General features: G+C 38.0%; 1 protein-coding gene and 1 pseudogene across 3 annotated transcripts in view; one reads left to right on the top strand and one right to left on the bottom strand.

Moving 5' to 3' along the window:
• Nucleotides 1-372: 372 nt before the first annotated feature.
• Nucleotides 373-27,540, bottom strand: part of GABRB2 (gamma-aminobutyric acid type A receptor subunit beta2) — a 234,635-nt gene continuing 207,467 nt past the window's right edge. For 2 of the 3 annotated variants that reach the window (XM_028106609.1, XM_028106611.2), the window contains one exon: nt 373-720. In XM_028106609.1, coding sequence (XP_027962410.1) covers nt 373-720 — 348 coding nt within the window. Of the gene's footprint in view, nt 721-16,592; nt 16,599-27,540 lie in introns of all 3 variants that reach the window. The other variant, XM_028106610.1, reaches the window with a different exon arrangement.
• On the top strand, nt 18,706-24,377 carry LOC114211864 (small ribosomal subunit protein eS8-like; annotated as a pseudogene).

The following is a 27,540-nucleotide window of genomic DNA, read 5'->3' as shown; positions in this document are numbered from 1 at the left end:
GAGTATCTGGATATGACCACTTTTCAGTGAAATGACTGGCAATGCTCCTGAGCCCTCTAAGAATAGCTTCTAAATAATTCCCCTCAACAGAGCCTGCACACTAAGCAGATAAAGTGGAACACTCAGACACAGTCTTGCCAACATGTGTACAAATCACTTGCATTTTAACTGGAAAACCACAAGGACCTTAGTGTATTCATTACTTAGCAGAAGCAACCCAAATGGTATGAAATGGACCACAGGATAGGCCAGCAACTAAGGTATTTTAGCATCGCTTTTGTCCTGGATTGATGTGTTTTCCAAGTCCTACATCAGGCTGTACAACCGGTTTGAGGAGGAATCTAGTCCTTGCTTCCCATGGGAGGCTGTGTTTTAGTTCACATAATAAAGCCAATAGACGATGTTGAAGAAGGAAAAAACCACTGGGAAGAATATGCGGGACCACCGATCTATGGCATTCACATCAGTCAAGTCGGGGATGGTGATTTTCAGTTGGGAGGCGCGTCTCCGCAGGCGGCTTTTCTTTTGTGCCACGTGCCGTTCCAGGGCATTCCGGCCGAAGCTGTGCCTGGGCAAGCCGGCTTTCCGGTACTGGATGCTGGTGGCATCGTAGGCCAGCATTGTGCTCCTGGGGTCTCCAAGTCCCATCACAGCCTCAGATGTGGCCATTTCGTTCTTTATCTCAAGAGTGCTCAGTAAGATGTTCTCGTGTGGGTCCATCTGCAAGGGAGAAGAATCAGAGAAGATGACCAAAATGGGAAGTCTTTGTTGGCGCTAATTATGCAAGGCGCTACGATAGGTGGGTTAGGTTGCATTTGTCAGAGTGGCTAAGAGAACTGGCTGTGAGGTTACATTATCCCAGAGGGATTACGAACAGATATGACTCATCATTTGACAACCAGCATGGCCCCCAAATCAGTGTATCATTTAGAGCCATTTGAGATCACTGAGGATCATCAAGCTATGCTCTGAGACGAGAATATAGTTTGATCAAGGCTAGCGTCTCACGGTTTAACTATCTCATAAATATCTTCTAATGGATGTATTTTTTTTCCCTAATGGGTATAATTTCGATGCTCAAAAATCAGAAGCACTCTGACATTCACCATTCTAATGATCTTCGTTCAGAGAACCTTGCAATTACCAAGTTCTTTTAAAGTGGCCATTCAAGAGATGAAGAAGGAAGAGGAGCATACTGGCTGGGTCTGTGGGTTTGGGAGCCAGGTGTCTGGGTGTAAATCCTGGTTCTGCCACTTACTAGCTAAATGACATTGGGTGAATTCCTAAATTGAACAGTGGCTCCATCACTATAAGCTACACAAATTTCAGTTTCTCCATCTATTAAATGGTATGACAGTGCAACCCTAGAGGATTTCTGTAATGACATCATGATATAATAGACTGTTGCTAGTACCATTTTCATTGTTTATACTTAGGGGCATACAGAGAAATAGAAGCATGACACACTATAAAGAATTTACAGTTCTGATATGAATACACACAAAATTAAGCTTTGCTAGGTATGAAATAGTATTAAGGGATTAATTACTGAATTGTGCTCACAATAATAGCCAAATTACAGATAAATTCATGATAAAACTAGAACTAAAATCAGTAGATAATATTTGTTAAGCACTGGCTATATATGCCAGAGACATTTTCATATAATTTCATTTGATTATGCTACTTAACAGTCACAGTTATAAGATATCACCTTAAATTTGCTGGGTCAACATAAAGAGGGTAAAAGAGATTTTTGAACAATGGAAATTCAGGCATCATGTGACGTTCCAAAATGCAATAGCACTCAGAGCAACAAGGAACTTGAAAATTAACAGCTGGACAAACTGTGCCTGGTAGAGGGGTGAGTGGGGTGGGGAATTGACTTGAGAGAGGAGGGAAGGAGGCAGGATTCAAGAAGAAGAGAGTCAGTCCAAAGTTGGCTATACTAAGTGGAATTCTGGGCCCAGGGAGTAGAATTAAGGTGGCCTGTACATAGGGTGATCCTTTTCTCTCTTGGGTGATTTCTTCTTGGCAAAGCTAAAAGTAAAGAATTGAATACTGATGTCGTGATACCTAAATATTAAATGACCATGTAATTTTTTTTTGTTTTGTTTTGTTAAGAAAGGAAGATTTGTGTGTCTTATTTTTAAGAGCTCTGAATTGCTACAGATAATAAAGCCTAGATGCAACACATTATTATTAATAACAGAGTACATTTATTTTGGTGGAGAATCAGGATATGCCAATTGCCAGTAAAATTTCTGAAATATAAAATAAAGGAAAAATGATCAATAGTAGATACTGGTGATATATGGAAGGAAAGGATATAACCAAACACTTAATTGGAAGATAAAATGGTCTGAGCTTCACGAATTATGCAGAAGGCAAAAAGAAGGCTGCTAAGATTATATGCTAACAATAAGCTTTCAAATGTGGTTTAATGACGCTTTATTATAAATTCAAATCTAAAATCTTTTGAGAAATAGAAGCTGTAAAATATGCTAGAACCTAGTAATTGACCAATTAATCTCTGCCCACTCATTAGACATTCTGTATGTTTGGTTTATGGTAGTATTTTGCTTAGTGGACATGTTTAACAAATACATTACTAAGATTAATTTCTAAAGTTTGTAAGATTTGGAAATGAAACCCAATAAATGTTGAAACACTTCTGTCAAGGAAGGGCCAGGGAATGGCTTTAGTGATGGACCCAGTGGCCCCAGGGAAGAAAGCAAATATTCAAAAGCATGTACCATGCACCAAGGCTTTGTGGAAACTGTCTCGCTGAATGCTCACAACCATCTTTTGAAAAGGAATTCTTTCCTAGGTTTTCAGTGAAGGTGTTCACTAAATTTCACAAACTCACACATTTACTAAATGGTAGAGGTGGCATTCAAACCTTGATCATTAGAGTGCACAGCTTGGGGGAGAGAAGTATGACTTCACAACACAAGGAAAATGAAGCTGATGGACGTGGGGAACTTAGCACCCCTCATTATTTCAGACTAGGTGCTTTCTTTCTGTTCTGCTCTGGGTTGTTAACTCTTATTTTAACTACATAGAAAATAACTAATTAGCAAAATTTCTTTGGCCACTATGCATGACGTGTTCAGGAATCCCTGTCCGCCGCACCCCCCCTTCTAAGCACCAGGATATTTGTTTTTCTATTGAGCAATTGTATTGAGAACAGTTGTGAGTATCTATCAGACTTGGGTGAGGTAAAAATACAAGTCAATAATAATAAGCATTATAAAAATAACAGGAGCATGGCAACCCTCTTGGGTCCCCTCCTTCTTTGGGAGCTTTGTACTATCACTTTACTATCACTCAATAAACTTTGCTTTGCTGCCCACCTAAATAAATAAATAAATAAATAAATAAATAAATAAATAATGGAAACTTGTTCTAAGTTGGATAATTCGTCTGATTTTGGTGGGTTTCTGTTTTGTTATCTATGAAATTCAAGACCTGTTAGATTATTCTTAAAGCTTTATTATATATTATTTATTTATTTATATTTTAAATAAAGATTTTTATTTATTTATTTGAGAGACAGAGAGAAAGCACGAGCATGGGGAGTGGCAGGCAGAGGGAGAGGGAGAAGCTGACTCCCCACTGAGCAGGGAGCCAGATGCGGGGCTCGATCCCAGGACTCTGGGACCATGACCTAAGCCAAAGGCAGATGCTTAACTGACTGAGCCACCCAGGCACCACTATAATCTATTTTTAATCAAAAATTTAAAAAATTTATCTATTGAACACTAGTGTGTGTCTGGCACTGTGCCAAGTATCATAGCCACAGTGGTGAGGAAAAGATGACATTGTTGCTGGTCCCTGCTGCTGGTCCAATAACAGTCTCCAGAAAGAATACTGGACTTGGAGTCAAAAGATTGGAAGTCTGGCTGCTCTATTTGTTATTTTTGACCTTGGAAAAGTGATTCATTCACTCATTCATTCATTCATTCATTCAGATTTTATTTATTGATTAAGAGAGAGAAAGAAAGAGAGAGTGGAGGAGGAGCAGAGGGGGAGGGAGAGGGACAAGCAAACTCCCGGCTGAGCGTGGAGCCCAATGCGGGGCTTGATCCCAGGACCCTGAGATCATCACTTGAGCCTAAACCATGAGTCAGACGCTTAAATGACTGAGCCCCCCAGATGGCCCAGAAAAGTGATTTAGTCCCTCTGAAGCTAGTTTTCTTCAACTGTAGGAATAGAGTTTTGAGAGATTAACTGAGACAGGTATGTGGGAAGGATTTGGGAAACAGAAGTGCTACGTAAGCTGATTGTCATGACAGGCTACAAATGCAGGGGGATACACAGGTGCTAGTGGGCTGGGAAAACACAGTAAATAGTTTTGCCTGAAAAAAAGTAAGTATGTTGCTCTTGTAGTGTATGTGGAATAGATACAGTTGGTGAGCTTTTCGTAGGTAAGCCTAATCATTTCAGCACTGCTGGAGACCTGCTCAGGCTGAAGTGTGGGAGGGGTGCGGGTGGGGGAGGTGGATTGAACATGTGCACCAGTTTATATGGTGCTGCTCCTCAATGTTGTGGTACATTAGGATACTTCAACCTCAAAATCTGACTGCCTGTATCGTCTCAATGTCCCTAACAGTCAAGGAATAAATGAACTGGAATTAAAAAACAAAACAATGCTTTTTCAGAAAACTCTCATCCTTCACTCTCATCCTTACCTTTACATAAAGGTAAACCTACATTTTGCCGCTGTAAAGTGGAGAGGTATAAAGTATAACCACCTTCATTTCTAATTTATTTCCCAATTAACAGTGACCTGGAGGAAGCAGCTCAAGCAGGTTGTAGTTTATTAGCCTGCACCTCAGAGCTAAGCCGTGAGACAGTGCTCTGATTACCCCACCTTGTCCTTCTTTAAAAGACCAGTTTTCTCACCATTTTCTCATGTCCTATATAAAGCCTTCCAGATAACGCCGACCTTTTCACTTGCCTCCTTAGAAATGAGCTGCATCCCTCCCCCGACACCACACCATAACATCCGTTTCCCCAACTTGCTTTGGAATCACCAGTTCTGAGGATTTTTTTTTTTTTTTGAGGTATGCCATCATGGCCTAATCACCCCCTGGAATTGTGTTGGTTTTTATTAGAAGGGGGGATACAGTGCAGTGTTTCCAAGTTCTAATTCTGGACTCACAATCCAGCCTTTGTTTCTGGAATGAGCCATTCACAAGCTTTGAGACCATGGGCAAATCATTCAACCTCTCTGAGTTCATTTTTCTTATAGGTAAAGTGAAGGAAAATGCCATCAGTCTCCTCGAGTTGTTTGAGAGGATTAAATAAGACAGCACATGCAAACCCTTAGCCCAGCTTTGCACATAGTAAGCACTCAAAAAATCATAACCGATCTTGTTTTTAAAAAGCAATAAATATTCATTAAATGAATACATTTGATCTTCCACTGCCATTTTTTTAAATGCCATGGACTGTAGGAGCAAACCAGAGCTTTGAATTCATCAGATTACTTAATTTTGCTTTGATTAGTGGCTTCTGTAAAGTGCTGAGAACTGCTTAGTACAAAGTAAACACTAAATGTTTTTGTTATAATACACGATACATTTATTAAATATGATAAATAAGTCTAGACTGAGTTACTTCTGAGTGTTGAGGTGAGATGGGTAGCAGCTGCCTTTCATTTCATAGGTGGAGAGGGAAAACAGTGTTCGTGGGTTCACAGGTGCACCAGCACCCTCCTGGCCACCAAGGGAAACAGCCCCGAGGCGAGCATCAAAGAGGGAAATGGCACCATTGCTGGTGTGGCCGAGCAGGGAAAGGGTCCCGCTTGTTTCCTCATGGCCCTTCAACATTCCACCATAATGCTTGTCATCACAATCATCTGTTTAATATTTGTCTGCCCCATCACCAGACTACATTTCTTGGTAAAGGCAGAAACAAGGTCTGTCCTTTCACTGTTGTATCTCCAAGCACTTGACATGGTGCCTGGCACACAGTATGCTTAATAAATAATCCTTATTGGATGGAATGAATTTTGTGACCCTTAGTAACTCAATCCCTTTGTGAGTCATCAATAAGGTGGATTTTGGTGTGCCTGGGTGGCTCAGTTGGTTAAGCGTCCGACTCTTGGTTTTGGCTCAGGTCACAACCTGAGGGTCCTAATATCAAGCCCCATGTGGGGCTCTGTGGTGCTCAGCTCTGGGTCTGCTCCATTCTTTCCCCCTCCTTCCCCTCCTCCTCTGCTCTTCCCCCTGTTCCTGTGCACGCAGGCACGCTCTCTCTCTCTTACTGGCTCACTCTAAAATAATAAATAAATAATAAATAAATAAATAAATAAATAAAATCTTTTTAAAAAGGTGGATTTAATTTTGCAACACCAGTCTGAAGATTGGAACTGCTTGGGGCTACCTCTTGAATTCCTTTCCTGCTCTAGGGCTTCTCCCTTGATTTATATAGGTGTCTTGCTGGAGCATCATACTCAGGAGCCTGAAATCTGGAAGCAGATTTCCCACAGTGCCCTGGCCATTTACATGATGGATGCCTCACTCTTACCCCAGAGAAGGGAGCTTAGTGAGTAGCCACTGGAAGCCAGGACTAATCATTTTACATTTTGACCTCTTTCAGTTATCCCAGTGGCCCTGTGGGCCAGGTACTGATCTCATGCTCAGAAAATAAAGCACAGAGAAATTAAGAAACCTACCAAACGTTTGCACAGTGAATTAGAGCAAGAATTAGAATCTGGTCTTTTTCACTGTGTCATGCTAAGGCACAGCAGCAGCCCCCAAACCCATGTGTACTCTATAGCTCATAAAAGAGGACCCTCTCAGTGCACGGTAGGGGCAAGTCATCTGAAGGCTTGCACAATTTTCCTTAATGAGGAATGAATAAGAGTGTCTGTATTTAAATATGTCACAAAGATGACAGCTGATGTAAAATCTTGTCAACTGCAATGCTTTCACCTACTGAGTAGAGTAGATACCTGTAGTCTGACTATTCACCAACCCTCCCAGTGACAATTTCTGTCTGGGAACCACCACACTCAGTATCTCTTTGGTTTGGTGGATGGTATAGTCTGTTTCAGTGCTTTCTAAACTTGAACATGCATCAGAATCCCTTGGAAAGCCCATTAAAACATAGAGGTCACTAGGCCCCACTCTGAGTTCCTTAGTCAGTAATGTCTGGAATAAGGCTCAACAATCTGCATTTCTAACAAGCTCCCAGGTGATGCCAGGCTGTGGGGATGAAGTTCACAGTTGGAAAACTATCAGTTTATTGGAAGCAGCAGAAGGGCATGACTTTACACAGTTGTGATACTTCACCTTGGACAATAACCCAACTTTAAATAAAGAAGAAGCAGAAGCCTTGAGAAATGAAGAAAAAGCTGAAGTCCACACCACCACATTGAAAAGCAGCTTTCATAGAGAACATATGTGACCTCCAATTATTATTTTCTGTAGGTAAGCATTGTAGTAAAGGCTTTACACAATTGTGACACTTCACTTTGGACAATAACCCTATGAGAAAGTTATTTCTATTATTCTCATTTTGAAAATGAGGAGGTTGAGAATTTTGGATAATTAGTGATCTGCCCAGAGTTTCACAGTTGGTATGGAAAGTACTGGCACTTCATCTATTTGTTCCAAGGTTCCTACTTCTAATGATCAAACAATACAATTGCATATCTTGAGACTTTCTTCAATTAGGAGTTCTGTCTTGAAATGCCATCTCTCTATTGGGGTGTATTTAGGTGCAGACATTCCAGAAAATGGAAGAAATAGCAATTGTCACATGATTTAGCTAATCTTCGAAACTGGGTCTCCATACCAACCTTTCCAGGCTTGCCCAGGTGGATTTCCTACTAACTGTGAATAAGGCAGTTTGCACACTGATTGAATCAGCCATTCTATTGGGTAGAAAGATGGACCTCTCTGCTGACTTATTTCTTAGACTGACCAGTGTGCTGATGGTTCAAACAAGGGTAAATTCATGTTTAACATTTGGATCCAGAGGTTTTCTCTTCCTTCTTTCCATTTCTCAACTCAACATTTTTTTTTTTCCCATCAAGGAACAGAACATGCTTTGATTAACAGAGTTCCATTTTGCTTAAAAGATATCACATTAAACAAAGATGAGTGGACATTATTTTTATATAATTTGTTAATTACAGGTCTAGTTTCAGGTTTCTTGCTCCCTTTTCTGCACCTTTCCCAATGACAGGTGTGTCCTTTGGAAGAATGTCCTTGTCCTATAACCTTATACAGAAAAACAAGTCACATCCCTCAGTGGCCCAGCAGCATCACATGCTTATCTTGGGATGTGAGAATGGGGCTATTTTAAATCCCAGTTCACCACTCATATCATCAAGAGAAGAGTGAGAAATTGCAAAACTCCAAGAAATCCTAGCTCTGCAATTTCCAATTGCTGTGACTAGTTGGGTAGGAGATCTTGTTTTATCTTCCATGAAATGACAGTGACCTGAGTAACTTGAAATGCTAAGGCAATGAACTGTTAACCCCCTGAGAATATCCAAAACACTCTTTCCAAAGGAAAAACACTCAGAAACCATCTAACATGCATTTGGTATTCTAAGAGGTGAAAGAAAGTTCACCCAACTAGAATATGAAATGGAGATTCTAAGAGAGCAAGAAAAGGCTAATATCTTTGTTGAATCCCTCCACCAAAATAAATGGGGAAATAGTAACCAAATATGGATTTAGATCTGGAACATAAATATAGAAAAATACTGCTGAACTACCCAGGTAGTTGCAGGAGGGTGGTCATTTTTTTTTAATAAAAACTGTAGGAAAAAAAAGAACTGAGATTTCTACTCTTTTTTTATTCTGTTATGCTGTTGTGAAGTTTTTGAAATCTCACAACCACATTATGAGGATAAAGTTAGCCCTATCAGCATTTTGTAAACAACGCTTCCCATCAAAATCCAGAAGTTCATAGGTAGCTTAAAGTTTATTAAGTGGTAAAGCAGTCATTTAAATTTATGTTTGCAGATTCAAATCTTGTATTTTCTCTACTATTTTCACATGAGGAGAAATACTTATGGAAAGGATATGGGTAGGTCTAGTTATTGCTGTTTAGTTTTTCAATTTTTAATTTTTCATAGGTAGATCACATGAGTGCATATCTCAAGGTTTGCTTAGTAAACTGATTCACTGTTAAGGAAATCCTACTCTATAGTCACCACAATGTGGAAAGATTCTGCTTATATATTCCTAAAGCTGACCACTACAGTTGATACGAAGTAAGTATTCAAAATAAAACTTGCTAAATGGAGTTACTAGAGGGTTAGACTAAGTCTAGGATCACACATTCAAATCTGACTAGGGAAATCATATAAAAGTGTGAAGCCGGTGTAATGGAGAATAGGAAGAAGTTGGCCTTGTAGTGAATTAGACTAAAAAATACAGGCCTGCCTGAAGGACATTTAAATCCAAATTTTTAAACAAACATCACCATAGTGGTCAAAATCACATCCAAGGGTTCAGCCCATGGGCTGCTACATCAGTCATTATAGGTATAATTTATAAAAACGTTGCCTTTCAGTTCCATTTAGTCTATAACTATGAACTGCTTTATTGCCCTTTTAAAAAATTCATGGCATAACATAGGAATAATGCATAGGGAAAATTTGCCTAGCAAAAATCTTATAGTTCTGGAGCTTCCTTCAAAACTGTGATCCAGATCTAGTGCTAGTATTGTACTTGTTTTCCTAACGACATAGGGCCTTGCTGTGAAAAATTCTGCAGTATCTCTCTGTTTCTGAACTTCCTAAATAGCCTTCTTAATTTTTTGTGGCTTAATCTCTTCCAGGCTTTTACTTTCACGGAATCAAATTTATTTCTCTTGGAAAATGATTCCTTTCTATATATGTGTTAGTTTATGTGGAATTCATTAAGAATGAAATGTAAATGATAGAGCACGTATTTTTAAAAATAACATTTGGATTGAGATTGAAGGGTGAATGCCAAATTTGGGGGAAATGAGACTACATTCAAATTGCTACATTTAATAATAAAGTAAAATTAATAAAATATATGATGAATTGACTAATTTCTTTTAGAAGGCTGATAGAATTCTCTCTGGGTTGCTCTTCTTAATTTAATAAATAAAGCTACTAGTTTCAACTGAAGTTGAAAGTCAGGAGTCATTTTAATTGTATGGAAAAAATATAAAAGATTGGAATCATATTGAAATTCCCTGAAGCTGGAAGAAGTGAAAGAAACTGTATTCACAACCTATTAATTTTAATGGACATTTCTTCCATCCAAAGGAGGGACTTGCCTTGAATTACTATAGATCCTTAGGATGTGTGGAATGGAGCCAGGTTTAAAATGAGCTTACATAAGCCCAGAGTCTTATTTTGATAAATTTCAGAGGTAGATGTGAGAATTTGCCCACCCAATCCTGATAATTCAAAGAAGTTTTAACACCTGGAAACTCAGGTCCTAAGAGGTAAAGGTTTGTTCCAGTTCAATTTCCATCTGAATAATTGACTCAAGTCCCAAGCTAGAGAGAAACGATTGATCTAATCTTTTTATTAGCTGGTTCATACAACTCAAAGCATTATGGGTGATGACTTGTTAAAGATTTTTATACACACCATGTAACTAGTAATTCACAATTTCCCAATCCATTTTTAACTAATACCATAGAGGGTATTTGTTTTGGTTTCTTTCTGCAAGGCAGCAAACACGCCAGTCAAGTGTTTCTAATGCACAAGGATAGGGAGAGGGAGAAAAATGGATAAACTTTAGCAAAAGAGGAGCTACATTTTCCCTCTGGGGCTCAAGGGTGATAACAGTGCATGTTCCTAAGAGGGAAAAGGGGTGGCTTTTCTAGCTTCCAAAGCCCAGAACAGTGAATAAAAAATGTGGAAATTGATCAGGTCAAATTTCAAGACTCACTGGCAGGTTACATTTGACTTAAAGGTGTGATCCATAATTATCCCAGGTCATTGGGAGACCCATGGTTTTCTCTTGCTACTGGGTTTTGAAACCCAACTTGTCCCATAAGCTATGAGGAGGAGTTTGGGCATACAGAACCACCCATTGCTATTACTTCATTTCTGTGTCAGAGGGAAATTAGCATCTGCTTCTATCTGTCATATAGAAGCAAAGTCAAGTTTTAGTTCCTGTCTCCTTAGTCAAGGCACCAAGGTTTTAATGCAGGTAAAAATCTGATAGTTCCCTCCCCTTGTAAGATATTGTCTCAAAAAAGAGAACTAGCCTACTCTAACCAAACAAACAAAAACAAGCCATCTAGACTATTACCAGCCGCACTCCTATGTATGTATCAGAGACACTTTCTCCCTCCACAGAATGTTACCCACTGCCTCCTATTGTTTTTCATTTAATTTGGCTAAGATGCCAGAAAGCTGATCTAATGCAGACCAAACAGGCAGGATTCCAGTGAACATGTAGCAAAAGGGTAACAGAAAGGAGCAGCATATTCAGCTCCCCAGAGACGCTGGGAACACAGACAGTGTTTGCTTGGCTTCTTTGGATTTAAAGTTTAGTTTGGTTCTTGAATGGCAGGGGTCATGAAAGTGGTGCTGAAATGGGTCTTTTGAACAGAGGTGGGCTGGATGGGGAGGGTACACGGATTCACACTGATTACTGAATCCTATGAGTGGGAGTTGAGAAACATATTTAGCACTAAAGAGCACTGGATCTAGGACCTGTGCTTAAAAAAATACACCAGGGAAAAGTGACTCAGCAGTAATTAAAAAGTGGTATAGTCCAAATAACTTAAAGTGTGTACTTCTCAGCGTGTACCCACTGTATACAACAAAAGCAAAATAACTGATGTTAAGGGCAGTATGGTTACAGAACAAATGCGTTCGTAACAAATACAAATGGCAAATATCTAATTACAACAAAAGTATTTATAAACTCCACACTGTTTCTTAATAGGACCATGGAATTTCTAACGTTTGTGTCATCAGATAATAGGGAGTAAGGGGATCCATATTCATCCTTCCTTACTCGTATGTATCTTGCATCTTTCACAGCTCAGTTCAAAAATGTTCCTTCCATTGAGGAGTCTTCCTTAATCATACACCACTCTGTCAGGTCCTCTGAAATATGCTTTCATAGCAATGAAGACATTTCCTTTACTGCCTTTATTTTCACTTATGTATTATTTCCATGGATGTCTGTTGAAAGTGTATCCTCCCTTTAAGATGTGGTCCCTGTGAGGGCAAGGAGCATGTTGCATAGGGACTCAAGAAGTATCAGTTGAATTAGCAGGTAATGTTTGTAGTCAATATTTAGTGGGCCTGTATACTATATCCCAGGCAGTTATAAGCACTCTACATGGATTATGGCTTGTATTCTTCACCACACTCCTTTATGGTAGGTACTCTTATTAACAACTCTCATTTTATAGATAAGCCTGCTGAGACTAAAAATTTAAGTCACTTGCAGAAAATAACACAATGAGTAAATAAGGGATCTGAAATTTGAACCCAGACAGTTCTATTTCAGAGTCACCACACTAAAGATTGATGGTACATTAGGATTTATATGTTCCCTTGAGAGGGTAAAATTCCCTCTTGTTTTGAGGGGGAGACATTTAAGAATATGAACATGCACCGTGAGGCAGAAGGAACAGTGACAAGAATGGGGCAGGGGCAGTGGTCAAATAAGAGATTATGGTCTGAGCTCACAGAGGGGGGGAGGGTAAATATGATACTGAGCCTTTATAAAGAGAGAGTCAGGCCTATCAGGCAGGGGAAGAGAAAGAAGGGGAAGGTAGAGGGGGGGGAGCCCTTTGTCTACACAGCATTATATTCAGTAAGTGCCAAGTTAGACAGCTTGAGGGAATCTCATCTTTTCCCTCTGGACCTTTCCTGTTAACTTTGATTTTACTTCCTATTAGAAAGAGCCACTTTGTGAAATGAGAGGGACTCACATTAGATTTTAAAATAAGCTAGTACAAATATCCAAATTCTCAACTTCTCAACTGTAAAATAGGTCAAACAGTATTAACCTTATTAGGTGATTATGAGGATTAAATGAGAGAATTCATATAAAGTACCTAAAACAGTGCCCTGTATGATAAACTCATGGAACGGTAACTTTCATTAGAGAGGAGAACGTTCTAAGTCAGGGACAGGTAAGGGAGGCAGAGACTCTGAAGAGCACATAATAAAGATAATGTGGAAGACTTCATGAGAAATTAGATAGAAATAAGGGAATTGAACTAGTGTCACATCATGGCCAGGAGAGGTTTGGGATGGTAAACCAGTTTTTGAATTAAAACAGCTCTGGAAGTGGTGACAGAGGACCACACAGAGCACTGCTCAGTTACTCTTTAAGAAATGAATGCAGCAAGACACCAGTGCCACTCTTGGCTACAGCCCTTTGGCAGTGAGCTTCCTGTTGGTTTTGGGCTGTGTGAATCTTCTAGTTTCTGTTGTCTGGGAAAGCGTCTAATGTTGAGACCTCATTATTCACTAATACAAGAAACTGTGAATAGTATTTCTTCCTAATGCTTAATTTTGTTTGGTTCTTCATCTTTATAGTGGGCAGAGGCAAGAGGTGACTCAGAGTGTTTCATTTTGTTTTTGCCAACAGGATCAATAAAATTTAGGGAAGGGAAAGCTTGCACCCATCAGCAAAGCTAAGTTTCAGATTTATTTCTGTCTTCTCTAACTTATGGGGAATGAGTCTCTTTCCCCAATTAAATGCATTTATAATGAGAGTTTCATTACGATGTAGAGATGATATGAAATTATATTCTGTAGATCATCTTAGTGCAGCACTATTTTAAATTTCAGAACATATATATATATATATATATATATATATATAGTTAGTTAAGTCTTAAAGGCATGAGTTTTGAAATCAGCTTTGTTTTCTAGCTTCTCTACTGTGCCCTTGGTCAAGCTCCATAGCTTAGCTGAGCCTCAGGTTTCTCATTTTTAAAATGAGGTTATACCACCTCCTCTTTAAAATAAAAGCACATTATATGATGGTTTGTTTTAATCTCGAGACAAGATACTTAAGGAGCATACCCTCATGTCTTGCATACAATTAGGTGTGTTAACAAAAGGTAACATGGCTACAGTACTTACAACTTTAACATTTCTCAACTGGGAAAGAAAATGTAAGTTTGCTGGTTTACATAGGTAGGTAAAACGAATTCTTTATATTTCCCCATTAGCCTCTGTAGTGGACTGTGGCTGAATCTATCCCACCCGTTGTAACAATGGGAGAAACTGATCCTCTGTTCCAGATGTGGGCCTGATTGCTATAAACCAGTCTTGGTGTTCCCCCTCCTCTTCCAGGGACTGGTTCAGGAATGGGAAGGCATAAGGCAACTGAATCAATGAAAAGAAAAGAAAGGTTTACTGGAGACTTTTGGGTTAAAAAGAAAAAAGTCCCCATCTTTCCTTCTGGATGTGAATAAAGAAACATGGAGCCTTGTTGCTACTGGCAGCCCAGAACGAGATATCACTGACAAGATTTTGGCTGGCTTGCTTGATATCTCTCTCTTTCTCTTTCTCACTTCTCATGCCTCTGTGCATGCTTTGCACAGACCAGATACATTAAAGGTGCGTAGAAAATAAAAAAGGTATCATTAATGAAGTTCAAAATAGTAATTTCAATAATCTCAGATAAAATTCAACATAGGATAATAGTAAGGTCATGTATTATTCATATATATTTTTATATATGTAAGTATATATATGTTTTTATCTATATAAAATATAGATATATAGAAATATAGAGACAGTTTTCCAAAATCAATAATCCTGTAAGAATAATGTGATCCCACAGTACTTTTGATAAAAATGCCCTCCATTTATTTAAGTTACTTATGTTTTATCAAATGGCTTCCATGTCTTTTATTTCATTGCCTTCTACAATGTCAGAAGGAATCTGAAAGGCCGGGCAAGGACTTATCATCTCACAGAGTAACAAAATTGAGACACAGAGAAATTCTTTTCCCAAAGTTGCAGAACTTTTCAGAGGCTGAACTTGACTCTTGGCTTCTTGAATCCAAATTTTACTCTGTGGCTTGCTCTGCCAATGACAGAACTGAGGAAAGATATTTTAAAACAGCTTCACATGCAATCTGTAATTAAGTTGTGCAACTCAGAGAGAAAAACCTAGGTTTAGGTTCCAGCTTTAGTTAGTCCCAGCTCTACCACTAACTAGCTTATATGACCCTGTGGAAGTTACTGACATTTCTGGGTTTCTGTGTCTGCATCTGAAAGTGAGAAATCATGGGGCACCTGGGCGGCTCAGTCATTAAGTGTCTGCCTTCGGCTCAGGTCATGATCTCAGGGTCCTGGGATCGAGCCTCGCATTGGACTCCCTGCTCTGTGGGAAGCCTGCTTCTCCCTTTCCCACTCCCCCTGCTTGTGTTCCCTCTCTCGCTGTGTCTCTCTCTGTCAAATAAATAAATAAAACCTTTAAAAAAATGAGACATCACAAGAAAAAAACTGTAAGTATGTACAGTGATGGATGTTAACTGAACTTATCATGACAATCATTTTGCAATATATACAAATAACAATCATTATGTTGCAAACCTGAAACTAATGTTAGGTCAATTATACCTCAATTTAAAAAAAAAAGAAACTAAAAAATGCAACTACAAGTAAAAGGAAGTGTTAATTAAAAACCACAAAAAATGACATTGAGGTGAAGTTTCCTATCCTTATACCCGAGAGAGGCACAAACCAGGCAAATGGACCAGCTGGTCCCTGCGTCAACTACAGAACCTTTAGTCTAGTTCTCAAGGCAGTGGCCAATACTCCTTCAGGGTTGGGACTCATTTGCATTCCCTGGGCTAGCTCCTTGCTATTGAGTGTGGTCCGGAGCTCAACAGCTTTGGCATCACCAGGAAGTTTGTTAGAAGTGCAGAATCTCAAGCCTCACCCTAGACTTACAGAATGAGAATCCGTACTTGAGCAAGATATGTAGATAACTTTGATGCACATTAAAGATTGAGAAGCACTGGGTTAAAACATCTCTTAGATTCCCTTAAAGTTCTCAAAGTCAATGACTGTAGGACTAAAAAAAAGGAATTTTTTAAGGATTTTAGGTAGCTCTCCAAGGCTGCTAAACCAGGTCTTCAACATCTATACGGTAAAGGGGTAGAGGAGTTCATTGGTAATTTTTTGTGCTCCCTTTTCAGAATGCTGAATTAATCACAATCAAGGCACTGACTTGATTTGATAAACACCAGGGGGACAGTGAACTGGAGAGGGAACAATTAAATCCACTTCAACCAGGGATCCCTGTCCAGCGGTGGCCAACAGTTCCTGTTCATTTAGTCAATTACACAGTGAATTACTGCAGTGAGAATCTGCCAAATGCACCATCCACTCTCACAACCCAACCCTTGTTGGGAGACTGCTATTAATCTGACACAGCCTTATCAAACATCTCTCTGTTCCATTTTAACACCAAAGAACCCTTGACTCTGAGATCTGCCGATGATGGTGGACAGTAAATGATTTAACTTTACAAAACGCAGGCTGTAGGTTGAGTTAGGAAATGAAGAAATTATGAATTTAAGGAGATAGGAAAGAGCTATGGTGAGTGCTGTGAATTGTGCAAGACTGTTGAATCACAGACCTGTACCTCTGAAACAAATAATACATTATATATTAAAAAAAAAAAGAAGAAGATAGTAGGAAGGGAAGAATGAAGGGGGGAAAATCGGAGCGGGAGACGAACCATGAGAGACTATGGACTCTGAGAAACAAACTGAGGGTTTCAGAGGGGAGGGTAGTGGGGGCATGGGTTAGCCCAGTGATGGGTATTAAGGAGGGCACGTACTGCATGGAGCACTGGGTGTTATATGCAAACAATGAATCATGGAACACTACATCAAAAACTAATGTTGCAATGTATGGTGATTAACATAACATAATAAAATAAAATTAAAAAAGTGTTAAAAAAAGAATATCAAATCTAAGCCGATGCTTTGCTAAAGAATATCAGCTAGACTCTGTGTCAAATATTGAAAACCCTCAGATAATAATAATAATAATAATAATAATAAAAAGACCTGGGTTGAAATTCCAGGTTTGCAACTCACTAGCTGTGTGACTAAATATGTTATTTCTCTCCGGACCTCAGCTTTTGTCATCGTTAAAATTTTAGAGGACTGTAAGAGTCTCTAGTAACTCAATAAGCTTCAAACTTTCATGAGCATCAGAATCATTTGGAGAATGTGCCAAAATTTAAATTCTTGGGTCATCAGAATTTCTGATTCAGTAAATCCAGGAATGGGCTAGGGTTCTGCATTTCCTAAAGTATTGGTGATTCTGATGTTGTAGCCTGAGAATGACCCCCTATAAAATGCTACCATGGGACAGTGGATGGTAAAAATTCAAGTAAAGCACTTGTAAACTCTTGGTAAATGTTAGTTTTTTAGATATATTAGTAGTAGTTCAGAAGTGCTTTGTTCAATGTTACATACTGGGTAGGAGCAGGATGGAACAATTTCCAATGCACCAGAATGGTTTCCTGTTTACTAATATTTGTCAGAGTACTTTGTTGAAAAATGCAAGGTATTGAGGAAGGATGCAGATCAAATTATTATGTATTGTCAAGTCAGGGAGTGAAAGGCAGTGCGGCACAATGGGCAGGTTATGCCACAATTGGTCTTTGTTATTTAATTGCTGTGTGTCCGTGGACTCGTCAATCTATTTCTCTGGGTATCAGTTTCTTCATTTATAAAATGAGAAGATCAATTCATATTCTTTTAAGGGTTAAAATACTGTTATTCTGTCAAAGCTATGTATATCCTGGCAGGACAGAAGAGCTCCTTGCTCTTTTTTTCCCCTGAAATGGAATGTGTCTTTTACTCTGTGAAGCTTTTCCAGAACGTGCATTTAAAATTAACACCTCAGTAGCAAGAAACTCAGTAGCATGTTTCATGTATACTATGTACTATTCATTCTGATTATGTCACACAGTTTAAAAGAATATTATACGGGCAGTGGACTGTTCCATCAGACTGACAGAGACAGTGCTTCTGAATTTAGAAACAAAAAATCTTGAGAAATGGGAAAAGTCAGAGTTCTGCCCTTGCAATCCTTTTCACAACAGACATCAATTTTGAGGTTGCAATCCGTTTCACGATAGACATCAATTTTGAGGTTAGTGCTTAAGAAATGCTTACTTTCCATGTACTTCCTCATATTTCCTCTGCAATCCTTAAAACTATCTTTTGAGGGCAGAACAGTCAGCCCTATTTTACAAATTAGGAAACTGAGGCTCAGAGAGCTTTCTCAGGCTGACCTATCTAATAAGTGAGAATTTTGGGGCTTAAACTCAGGACGGTCTCAAATTCAGAATCGAGTAGGTTTGAGGAAGCCGGTATGTCTGTGCTCTCAACAGCTGTGGTACTCTCCAAGAGCAGTAATTTGATAAACCTGCTGAACGATCAACACATTTGTGATGTTCCCTCTAAATCTTGTCCCTTGTGAGAAAAGTTTAAGGCTGCCCTGCTGCTGGCTACAGTGAAGTGAGCAACGTGTATCTGAAAGACTCTCACAGGAATGCAGCCCGTGGTGCTGGCATCAGGGGACCACATCCTCAACGGCTGAAGTAAACAACCCTGACGTGAGTGAGGAAATGTGAAATGCTTCAGAAAGCAGTATGCACTTTGAGGACTCTTAACACAGTGCACTCTCAGGGTGGCACCTGGGTTAGCAGGCCTGCGCTCCGGGATTCAGAGATGCTTACCCCGCTAGGGAGTCATAGCAGTATCTGCGACTCAGTGGAAGAAACTGCCTATGGGGTCTTTGAAGCTGGTTCAGCTTCCAGAAATTTTCTGCAGCAGAAGTTAGTAGTAGTACTGAGAGGCAAAGAGAGCTTGTTTATTGCTGAGGGAGATTTCAAAATTATGTCAGGTTCCATTTTTGTTATGTCTCTCTTGGTGCTCTTTGCCAAAATTAAACAACCATCAAGCAATTCTGTAAACCTTTTCTCAGCAGAGGCCATAAAAAAACTCCTAATTTCTTTAGGAACACAAGACTTGCTGGAGGTTCTTTACTTGTTTTGTTTTGTTTTAAAATAATTTAATATTAATAGAAAGATGGTTAATAAAAATTTAATGCCATCCTTAATTCCCAAAGCTGCCCATGGAATACACAGTTTTCTATTTTTCAACAGTTCATAATCTTTCCAGAGTTTTCTGAGTAATAATTGTATTCATTATACTACAACTGTTACTACATTTCCTAAGATCTGAGATTTTATTATTTATTTTTTTTTTTACAAAAGATTTTATTTATTTATTTGACAGAGAGAGACACGGCGAGAGAGGGAACACAAGCAGAGGGAGTGGGAGACGGAGAAGCAGGCTTCCCGCAGAGCAGGGAGCCCGATGCGGGGCTCGATCCCAGGATCCTGGGATCATGACGTGAGCCAAAGGCAGACGCTTAACGACTGAGCCACCCAGGCACCTCTAAAATCTGAGATTTTTAAAACTAAAAAATACATTAATTTACTGGTAGGTTTTTATTAAGGAGAAAAGTAAAGAAATTACATGTTTACAGTATAGGTAAGTATCATACTAACTTCAGGAGCTCTTCAAAAGTGAAGCGTTGTCTTAAAATTCAAAACTATTGCATGTCTTTCTTTAAAGACTATGTTAATAATCCACAAGCTGTGCTTGACTTCCAGCACCGATTTAAGCAACATGGTACTGGTATGTTAGCACTACTGTATTTCGAATTCTAAAATGAATAGAAGAGGCAATGTATTACTAGTGCTTTGAAAAACCACGAAGTATTATATATATACTTTTTCTGTTGTTTGCTAAATTTTGTTTACTGGCAACACGGGCCCTCTGACAGAACAAATATGTTTTCAAAATTTAACTCTTTGGTTGTGGTTCTCATTCTACAAAAAAAAAAAAACCAAATTGAAGGGAAATGAGTCATAGTTGGTAAACACTGGCCTCCTTGTAGGACAGGAAATAACCAATTTCTCTGATTAAGAAGGGACTCAACACATGATCCCAGGGTCCTGGGATCGAGCACTGCATCGGGCTCCCTGCTCAGCGGGAAGCCTGCTTCTCTCTCTCCCACTCCCCCTGCTTGTGTTCCCTCTCTGGATGTCTCTTTCTCTGTCGAATAAATAAAATCTGAAAAAAAAAAAAAGAAGGGACTCAACAGAGAAATTGACCAGGCAATGGACAAGAACATGGGAGTAAGATTCAAGGGGCTTTGGTCCTGAAAATGTGTTTCATCAATGAATGCCTAGGTGTCTGTTCCATTTACTCATTTATCAAATGGGTTACCCTCTATGTATCTGGTTATTTTTGAGATAATTGAAGCACATTGAAAAAGTATAAATACTATACCAGGGCACAATATTATCATAATCTAATGGACCTGCCTGCTTGGCTATTTACTACCTTCTTTATAGTTTACATTTAATTTACATTCTGATTAATCCAGTGTAAGAATTATATCTTATTTAGATGAGTTAATTTTAGAATAGGACTTGGATTCCTAGTACTTTTAGTTGTTCCTAACCCAGGAAATTGTTTTATAATATTTCTCTCTATAGCCATTTTTCCACATTTTTCCAAAAGGAACATTATTAAATAAAATGGTTTTCTTTTTTAAGAATTTATTTATTTATTTGACAGAGAGAGACACAGCGAGAGAGGGAACACAGCAGGGGGAGTGGGAGAGGGAGAAGCAGGCTTCCCGCCGAGCAGGGAGCCCGATGAGGGGCTCCATCCCAGGACCCTGGGATCATGACCCGAGCTGAAGGCAGACACTTAACGACTGAGCCACCCAGGTGCCCCAAATAAAATGGTTTTTAACCACAGAGTATGATATAAACTCTGTGCAACTGTTTGTAAATTTTAAACTAATAAGCAATTGCTTGTAGTAGAAATAAGTGATAGGAAGTTTAATCAAAAGGAAGCTATGGAACTAATGAATTTCAGGCAAGAAGGCTCAGTAAACATTCTAGAACCACATGATTTTTAAGGTGGTTGAGGTCTTGGAGATCACATCCTTATTTTGCAGAACAGGTTGATTTCTCCGATACTACAAGTATGGCTTAAGTGTCAGAATTAAAAGTTAAATCTCGAGTCATCTGAATTTCAGTTTGCTGCACCACGTTAGAAGATTAATTTTTTCATGGGGTACTATATCTGAGGGATCCATGGGCAGTGTTGCTATGGGTATGTCCAAGTTTAAAAAAAAAACCAAACAACAAAACAGTAGAGGTCTCTTTGTCTCACTGTATCACTGGTGACAACATCAACAAGAAAGTCAGACAGCATGGGCTTGGTTGCTCCCAAGGCAGACCAGTTACTATTCAGCCCACACCATTCTCTCCCTCTTTCTCTCTTCCTCCCTCCTTCTCCTTACTCCCCGCTTCCTTCCTTCCTTCTTTTTCTTTCTGATAGCAATAATTATTAGAATATAAGCAATAATTACCAGAAATGAGCATGTGCTATTTATATGTAATTGAGTTGTTCTGGTTAGGTGATATATGATAGCGTTGGGAGAAGTAGGAATTGTATCTGTGTGTGGTTTGTGTCTGAATGGGTGTGGTAGGTATGGTGAGTAAGTGTGTGTGTCTCTGTGTAAGAAAGAGAGAATGTAATAAATGGGTCATAGGCTCATGCTGGCAAATTGAGTGGGAATATGTATACATATCACACTTACACACTGTCTTAAATTTTAAAAGTAATATACACTCATTTTAACAGTTCAAACACTACAGAAGGATACAGAATGAAAAATGGAAGTCTTTTATCATTCCATCCCACTCTCGAAATGTAACCACTGGGAAAATGGATTTTTAACATGTAATAATACAATAATGCTTGTGCTATTGGTTTTACCCCTGGAAAAATATAAAGTTGACCATTATCTTGCACTAACAATAGTATATTATTTAAGATGGATTAAATGTAAAACACAAAATAATCAAAAAGTATGAAAAGGAAAAAAAAACTTTCAGAAAAATTCATTAGACCATATGCCTAACTTAAGAGTTTCAAGAGGAATTTTTATACATTCCAGAAAATGCAGAAATTACAAAAGTATAAATAATTAGACAACATAAAAATTGAAAACTCGTTATGGAATGAGTGAGAACTTGGGAAAAATATCTGCAATGCACATACTAATAATGGTTAGTATATTTATTATATTTAGATCTCTTGAAAGTGAAAAAAGAGAAATGGGTAAGAGTAATCATTGACAAGGGGCTCCTGGGTGGCTCAGTCTGTTAAAGCATCTGACTTGGGCTCAGGTCATGATCTCAGGGTCCTAGGATCAAGGCTGGTATTGGGCTCCCCACTCAGTGGGGAGTCTGCTTGTCCCTCTGGCCTCTCCCAATGCTCTCTCTCTCTCAAATAAATAAATAAAATCTTAAAAAAAAAAGAGTAACCATAGGCAACTCACAGGGAAGCTGATTTCACCACATAACTATATGAAAAGTTATTAAATTGCTTAAGAAATGTGGGAAATACAAGTTTACATACAATTATACCCATAATAAATTGTGAAGAACAATCAATAATCAATACTGTTGAAGGGAAAATGAGAAAGAGAATCTGCTCATATAAAAGTATAAACAGATGTAACAGATGTGTGAAAAAAATGATTATAGGGACACCTGGGGGGGCTCAGTCACTTAAGCGTCTGCCTTTGCCTCAATTCATGATTCCGGGGTTCTGGGAGGTCCTGGGATCCAGCCCCGTGCTCAGCTTCCAGCTCAGCAGGGAGTCTGCTTGTCCCTCTGCTCCTCCCCCTGCTGGTGCTCTCTCTCTCTCTCTCTCAAATTAAAAAAAAATTTTTTAAATGATTATAAAACATTTTGATTGTTTTTCCCCTCAAAAAGTGGGATTTAAAAGTGGGATTATTAATTGAAAATAACCATATGCTTTAAAAAGCAATTAGTAATTAGAAAGAAGACAAAAAATTATGTTCCTTGTGGAAAGAAAAGCTTTACCTGATGAGAATGATAAGAGAAAAAGAAAAATACAGAAATTAAACATTTTTACAAGCTCAAATATATTATTCTTTTCTGGATTCTAGATTTCCTGTCTTGTTTTACCTAATTCATGTTTATTAAAATATTTATACATGATTTTCTACTTTTTATGTATCTTTTCCTCTTTAAAAAATATCTAGGTCTTTAATTTATCTAGAATTTAATCTGTAGGAAGGGGGTGGGTTAGATGTATGGTATTACAATTAAATATTCCCAAATGGTCAGACCATCCAATTACTCACCATTCTTTATTAAATAACTCACATGCTCCCAATGATATTAAATGATACTTTTATTAATAATTTAATTTTCTAATGTTTCTAAGACAATTTCTGTGCTCTTTATTTAGATGGCACTGATTCAGCACTATACTGCATTAATCACTCTGGTTTTATAATTCATTTAAACTTCTGGTAGAGCTATTCTTTTCTTATTTTTTTCACTTTCCTGATTCTTCACATGTATTTTTTTTCTTCCACAAAAACTTTAGAATTACTCTATCAAAGTTCTAAAACAAACCACTAAAGATCAAAACTCCAAAGGAAGCCATTGGTCATCCAATGGGATTTCACTAAATTCATAGAATAATTTAGAAAAAAACTGATTCTCTTAAAATGTTAACTTGGCGCGGGGGTCTGGGCCTCGCGAGGTGCCTGCCCGAGCCCCAGTGGCTAAAGCTTCTGCGCCCTGCTTCCACATGTAGGCATCTTTCGGGATAACTGGCACAAGCGCCGCAAGACCGGGGGCAAGAGAAAGCCCTACCATAAGAAGCGGAAGTATGAGCTGGGACACCCCGCTGCCAACACTAAGATTGGCCCCCGTCGCATACACACAGTCTGAGTCCGGGGAGGCAATAAGAAGTACCGTGCCTTGAGGCTAGACGTGGGGAACTTCTCCTGGGGCTCTGAGTGTTGTACACGAAGAACAAGGATTATTGATGTTGTCTACAATGCATCCAACAACGAACTGGTCCGCACCGAGACCCTGGTGAAGAACTGTATTGTGCTCATTGACAGCACACCGTACCAACAGTGGTACGAGTCCCACTATGCACTGCCCCTGGGCCACAAGAAGGGGGCCAAGCTGACGCCCAAGGAGGAAGAGATTTTAAACAAAAAACGATCAAAGAAAATTCAGAAGAAATATGATGAAAGGAAAAAGAATGCCAAAATCAGCAGTCTTCTGGAAGAGCAATTCCAGCAGGGCAAGCTTCTTGCGTGCATTGCTTCAAGACCAGGCTAATGTGGCCGAGCAGTTGGCTACATGCTAGAGGGCAAGGAGCTAGAGTTCTATCTGAGGAAAATCAAAGCCCGGAAAGGCAAATAAATCTTCCTCCTATCTTCGGTCATGTAATAAAGGTGTTTATTGTCCAAAAAAAAAAAAGTTTTTTTAACAAATTTTTCTTTCATCAAAAACATTACTAGTAATAAAAGGGCTCTTTCCTTTCCTTCCAATATTTTTATTATTGTTTATATACTCTTTATATAATAAAGAAAAGCTGTGAAAACTTCCCTTTCTCCTTTCTCATATGGTTTCTAAAAGTTTCTCCCAGAATTTTTTTTTTTTTTGCTAAGAGTGAAATCCTTTTTCCTCCTTTTCTAACGTTCCTTATTTTCTCTCATGTAGTTTCACTGGCTAATAATTTTTACAAAATTAAATAATAGTGTGATGGTAAGCATCCATTTCTTGTCCCTGCCTTTACTTTTCCACCCTAAGACAAAATGTAAGAGAGAGCTTTTGGTTAGATGAAGAGAAGTAAAGAAACAGCAAGAAAAATACCCATCATTTCCCAATTTCCTAAGGGATTTTAAATTTACAACCAAAAATGAATACTGAAATCAATAGATATCTGAATGTCTCTTGGCAATCTACTGAAAGGATGAAAAAATTTTCACCTTTTCAATGTATTAATATGGTAAATTATATTATAATTTTATTTTGAAATGACAGTATGTGCTTAATGTTGCAGTTTGCTTTTAATATTTTTGGGGTTAAACTTGATATTTAAAGATTTTTTTTTCTCCAATGAAATACTCATTGATAAAGTGGATTCATAGCTTTTTTTCATATACTTTTGTTTTTCTCAGATATGGTTTTGGCACTGGAAATATTTGCTTATAATATTTGACAAGACTTATTGCTGAAGGCTTCTGGCTGGAGTGGGGTTACATTGTTTTGTCAGTTTTCTTAGTTTTATCTTTGGTAATTGCTCTGTTTTTGTTTTCTCTTTCTGCTAGGTCAGTTTGCTAATTTATATTTTCTAAGGATATCATATATTTTATCCACATTTTCTGAGATTTTTGCATAATTTTCTTTTAATTTCACCTTAAAAAAACAATTATTATGCTTTTAAAAAATTTCTACTTTGGCTCCCCCTTGCTTCTTTAATAAGCTTTTCCTTGATCAATTATTTCCCTATTTTACTTAGTTTTTTAAAAGAACTGATTTATTTATTTTTTTAAATTTTATTTATTTATTTGTCAGAGAGAGAGAGAGAGAGAGAGAGAGAGAGAGCACAAGCAGGGGGAGCAGCAGACAGAGAGAGAAGCAGGTTCCCCGCTGAGCAAGAAGCCTGACATGGGACTTGATCCCAGGACCCTGGGATCATGACCTGAGCTGAAGACAGACGCTCAACCCACTGAGCCACCCAGGTATCCCTAAAAGAACTGATTTATTTGTACGTTATTTTATTTTGATTTTCTATTTAGTTAACTTATAATTGATCTTGATGAATTACCTTCTCCTGCTTCTTTTAGATATATTGTTGATCTTTTTTTCAACTTTTTGAATTGTGCATTTAATTCACTTTTAAAATTACTTGCTAGAAATGTGTTTGAAACTATAACTCTCCCTCTATTACTTTAACCACATCCCTTGGAATTAATTATATAGTATTTTAAATTTCCATTATTTTCTAGATGTTCTTCAAATTAATTTTTATTGTATCTTTGACACATGAGTTGTATAAAAATGAGGTTATACAACTAATAAACTTTATTAAATACATGACTCAGGTAATGTTCCTATCATTTTCTCTTTTTATTTCCTATCATTTTATTTGGATGCTGCTTCAATTTTAATTTTATGAATTACATATAAACTATTAATCAATGATAACACCTTTATTTTGGACTGCAATTTTTATAAAATATCTCTCAGTCGATATTTTTTACCTCCAATTCATCCTTATAACCTAATAATAGTCATAATATTAATACTATTAAAAAGTAATACTATCCAATCCTCAGTTATCCTCAGACTTGCATTCGTCCCATTTGGTTTTGCCTATGACTTTACAAAGAATATTTCTCAATACCTGTACTTTAAAGGTGTCTCTAATAAATAGCATTTTGTTGGGTTTAGTTGCTTGATTTAATCTAAGAATATTACTCTTCTGATAGGTAAGTTGATTAGGTGCTCTAGTTATAGCAGTTAAGACAAGTTTGGTCTTGGGGCGCCTGGGTGGCTCAGTCATTAAGCGTCTGCCTTCGGCTCAGGTCATGATCCCAGGGTCCTGGGATCGAGCCCTGCATTGGGCTCCCTGCTCCTCGGGAAGGCTGCTTCTCCCTCTCCCACTCTCCCTGCTTGTGTTCCTTCTCTCGCTGTGTCTCTCTCTGTCAAATAAATAAATAAAATCTTAAAAAAAAAAGACAAGTTTGGTCTTAATTCTATCACCTTAATTTATGCTCTAAATTTGCTTTTAAGTTGTCCTTATTTTTTCTTCTGACATCTAGCTTTAGATGCCTTATCTGCAACTTTCTTTATCACCTTCTTATTATCTAAGGTTTGTATACGATGAATTGTCAGTTCATCGTACCAATCCTGATCCTTAAACTTTCATGTTTCAGCGGATACGACAGATCTGGGAGATAAAATGCACATTCCTCAGCTGTCCCACTAAAAGTTGTGATTTACAATATCTCAAGTGGAATCTACTTTTTAAGTGAGCACCCCAGATGACCCTAATGTAGGCAGTCTATGGTACACCCTTCAAGAAACACAGTCGTAATAATCTATGTTAATTTTAAACATATCCTTAATCTTCAACTTCTTGATTCATAAACTCTAAAGATAAAGAGTAAATGTCAAGTCCTTGCTATGAACTAGGAAACAATACTTTCTCTCTCTTCAAAAATACATATCCTGATTTATTTTTTTAATATAGTATTTAGTTTTTTAAAATAATTGAATTATCTTTTATTCTGTAACTTTAATTTCTGGAGCTGTTTAGCTTTAGATTGACATGCTGTCTTGGCTTTTCCTATTCTAAAGTTCCTTACTTTGATGATCTTTAATTGGGGCGAGACTTTTTTATGAAGCTTTTTAAATAAGGTGTCATGGATGCTCTGTTCACTAAACCTTGGATACTGAGGATAGTTTATATTCTTTTGCCTTTATCTATCAGTAATAATATTCTTAGGTTACATTTTTTTCCCCTCAGAGCCCTGTAACATTTTTCCATTATTTTACAAAATTTAATATTGCTATGGAGTAGTTTGAGTCCTAACTTTTTTTTTCCTTCCTTGTAGATCATTCACTA

This window comes from Eumetopias jubatus, unplaced genomic scaffold (genome assembly GCF_037043125.1).
Source record: "Eumetopias jubatus isolate StellerSeaLion01/CBP00866 unplaced genomic scaffold, mEumJub1_p1.0 scaffold_5, whole genome shotgun sequence".
Classification (NCBI taxonomy): Eukaryota; Metazoa; Chordata; class Mammalia; order Carnivora; family Otariidae; genus Eumetopias; species Eumetopias jubatus.
The sequence above is the reverse complement of the archived record's forward strand: the minus strand, read 5'-3'. Positions and strand labels throughout refer to the sequence as shown.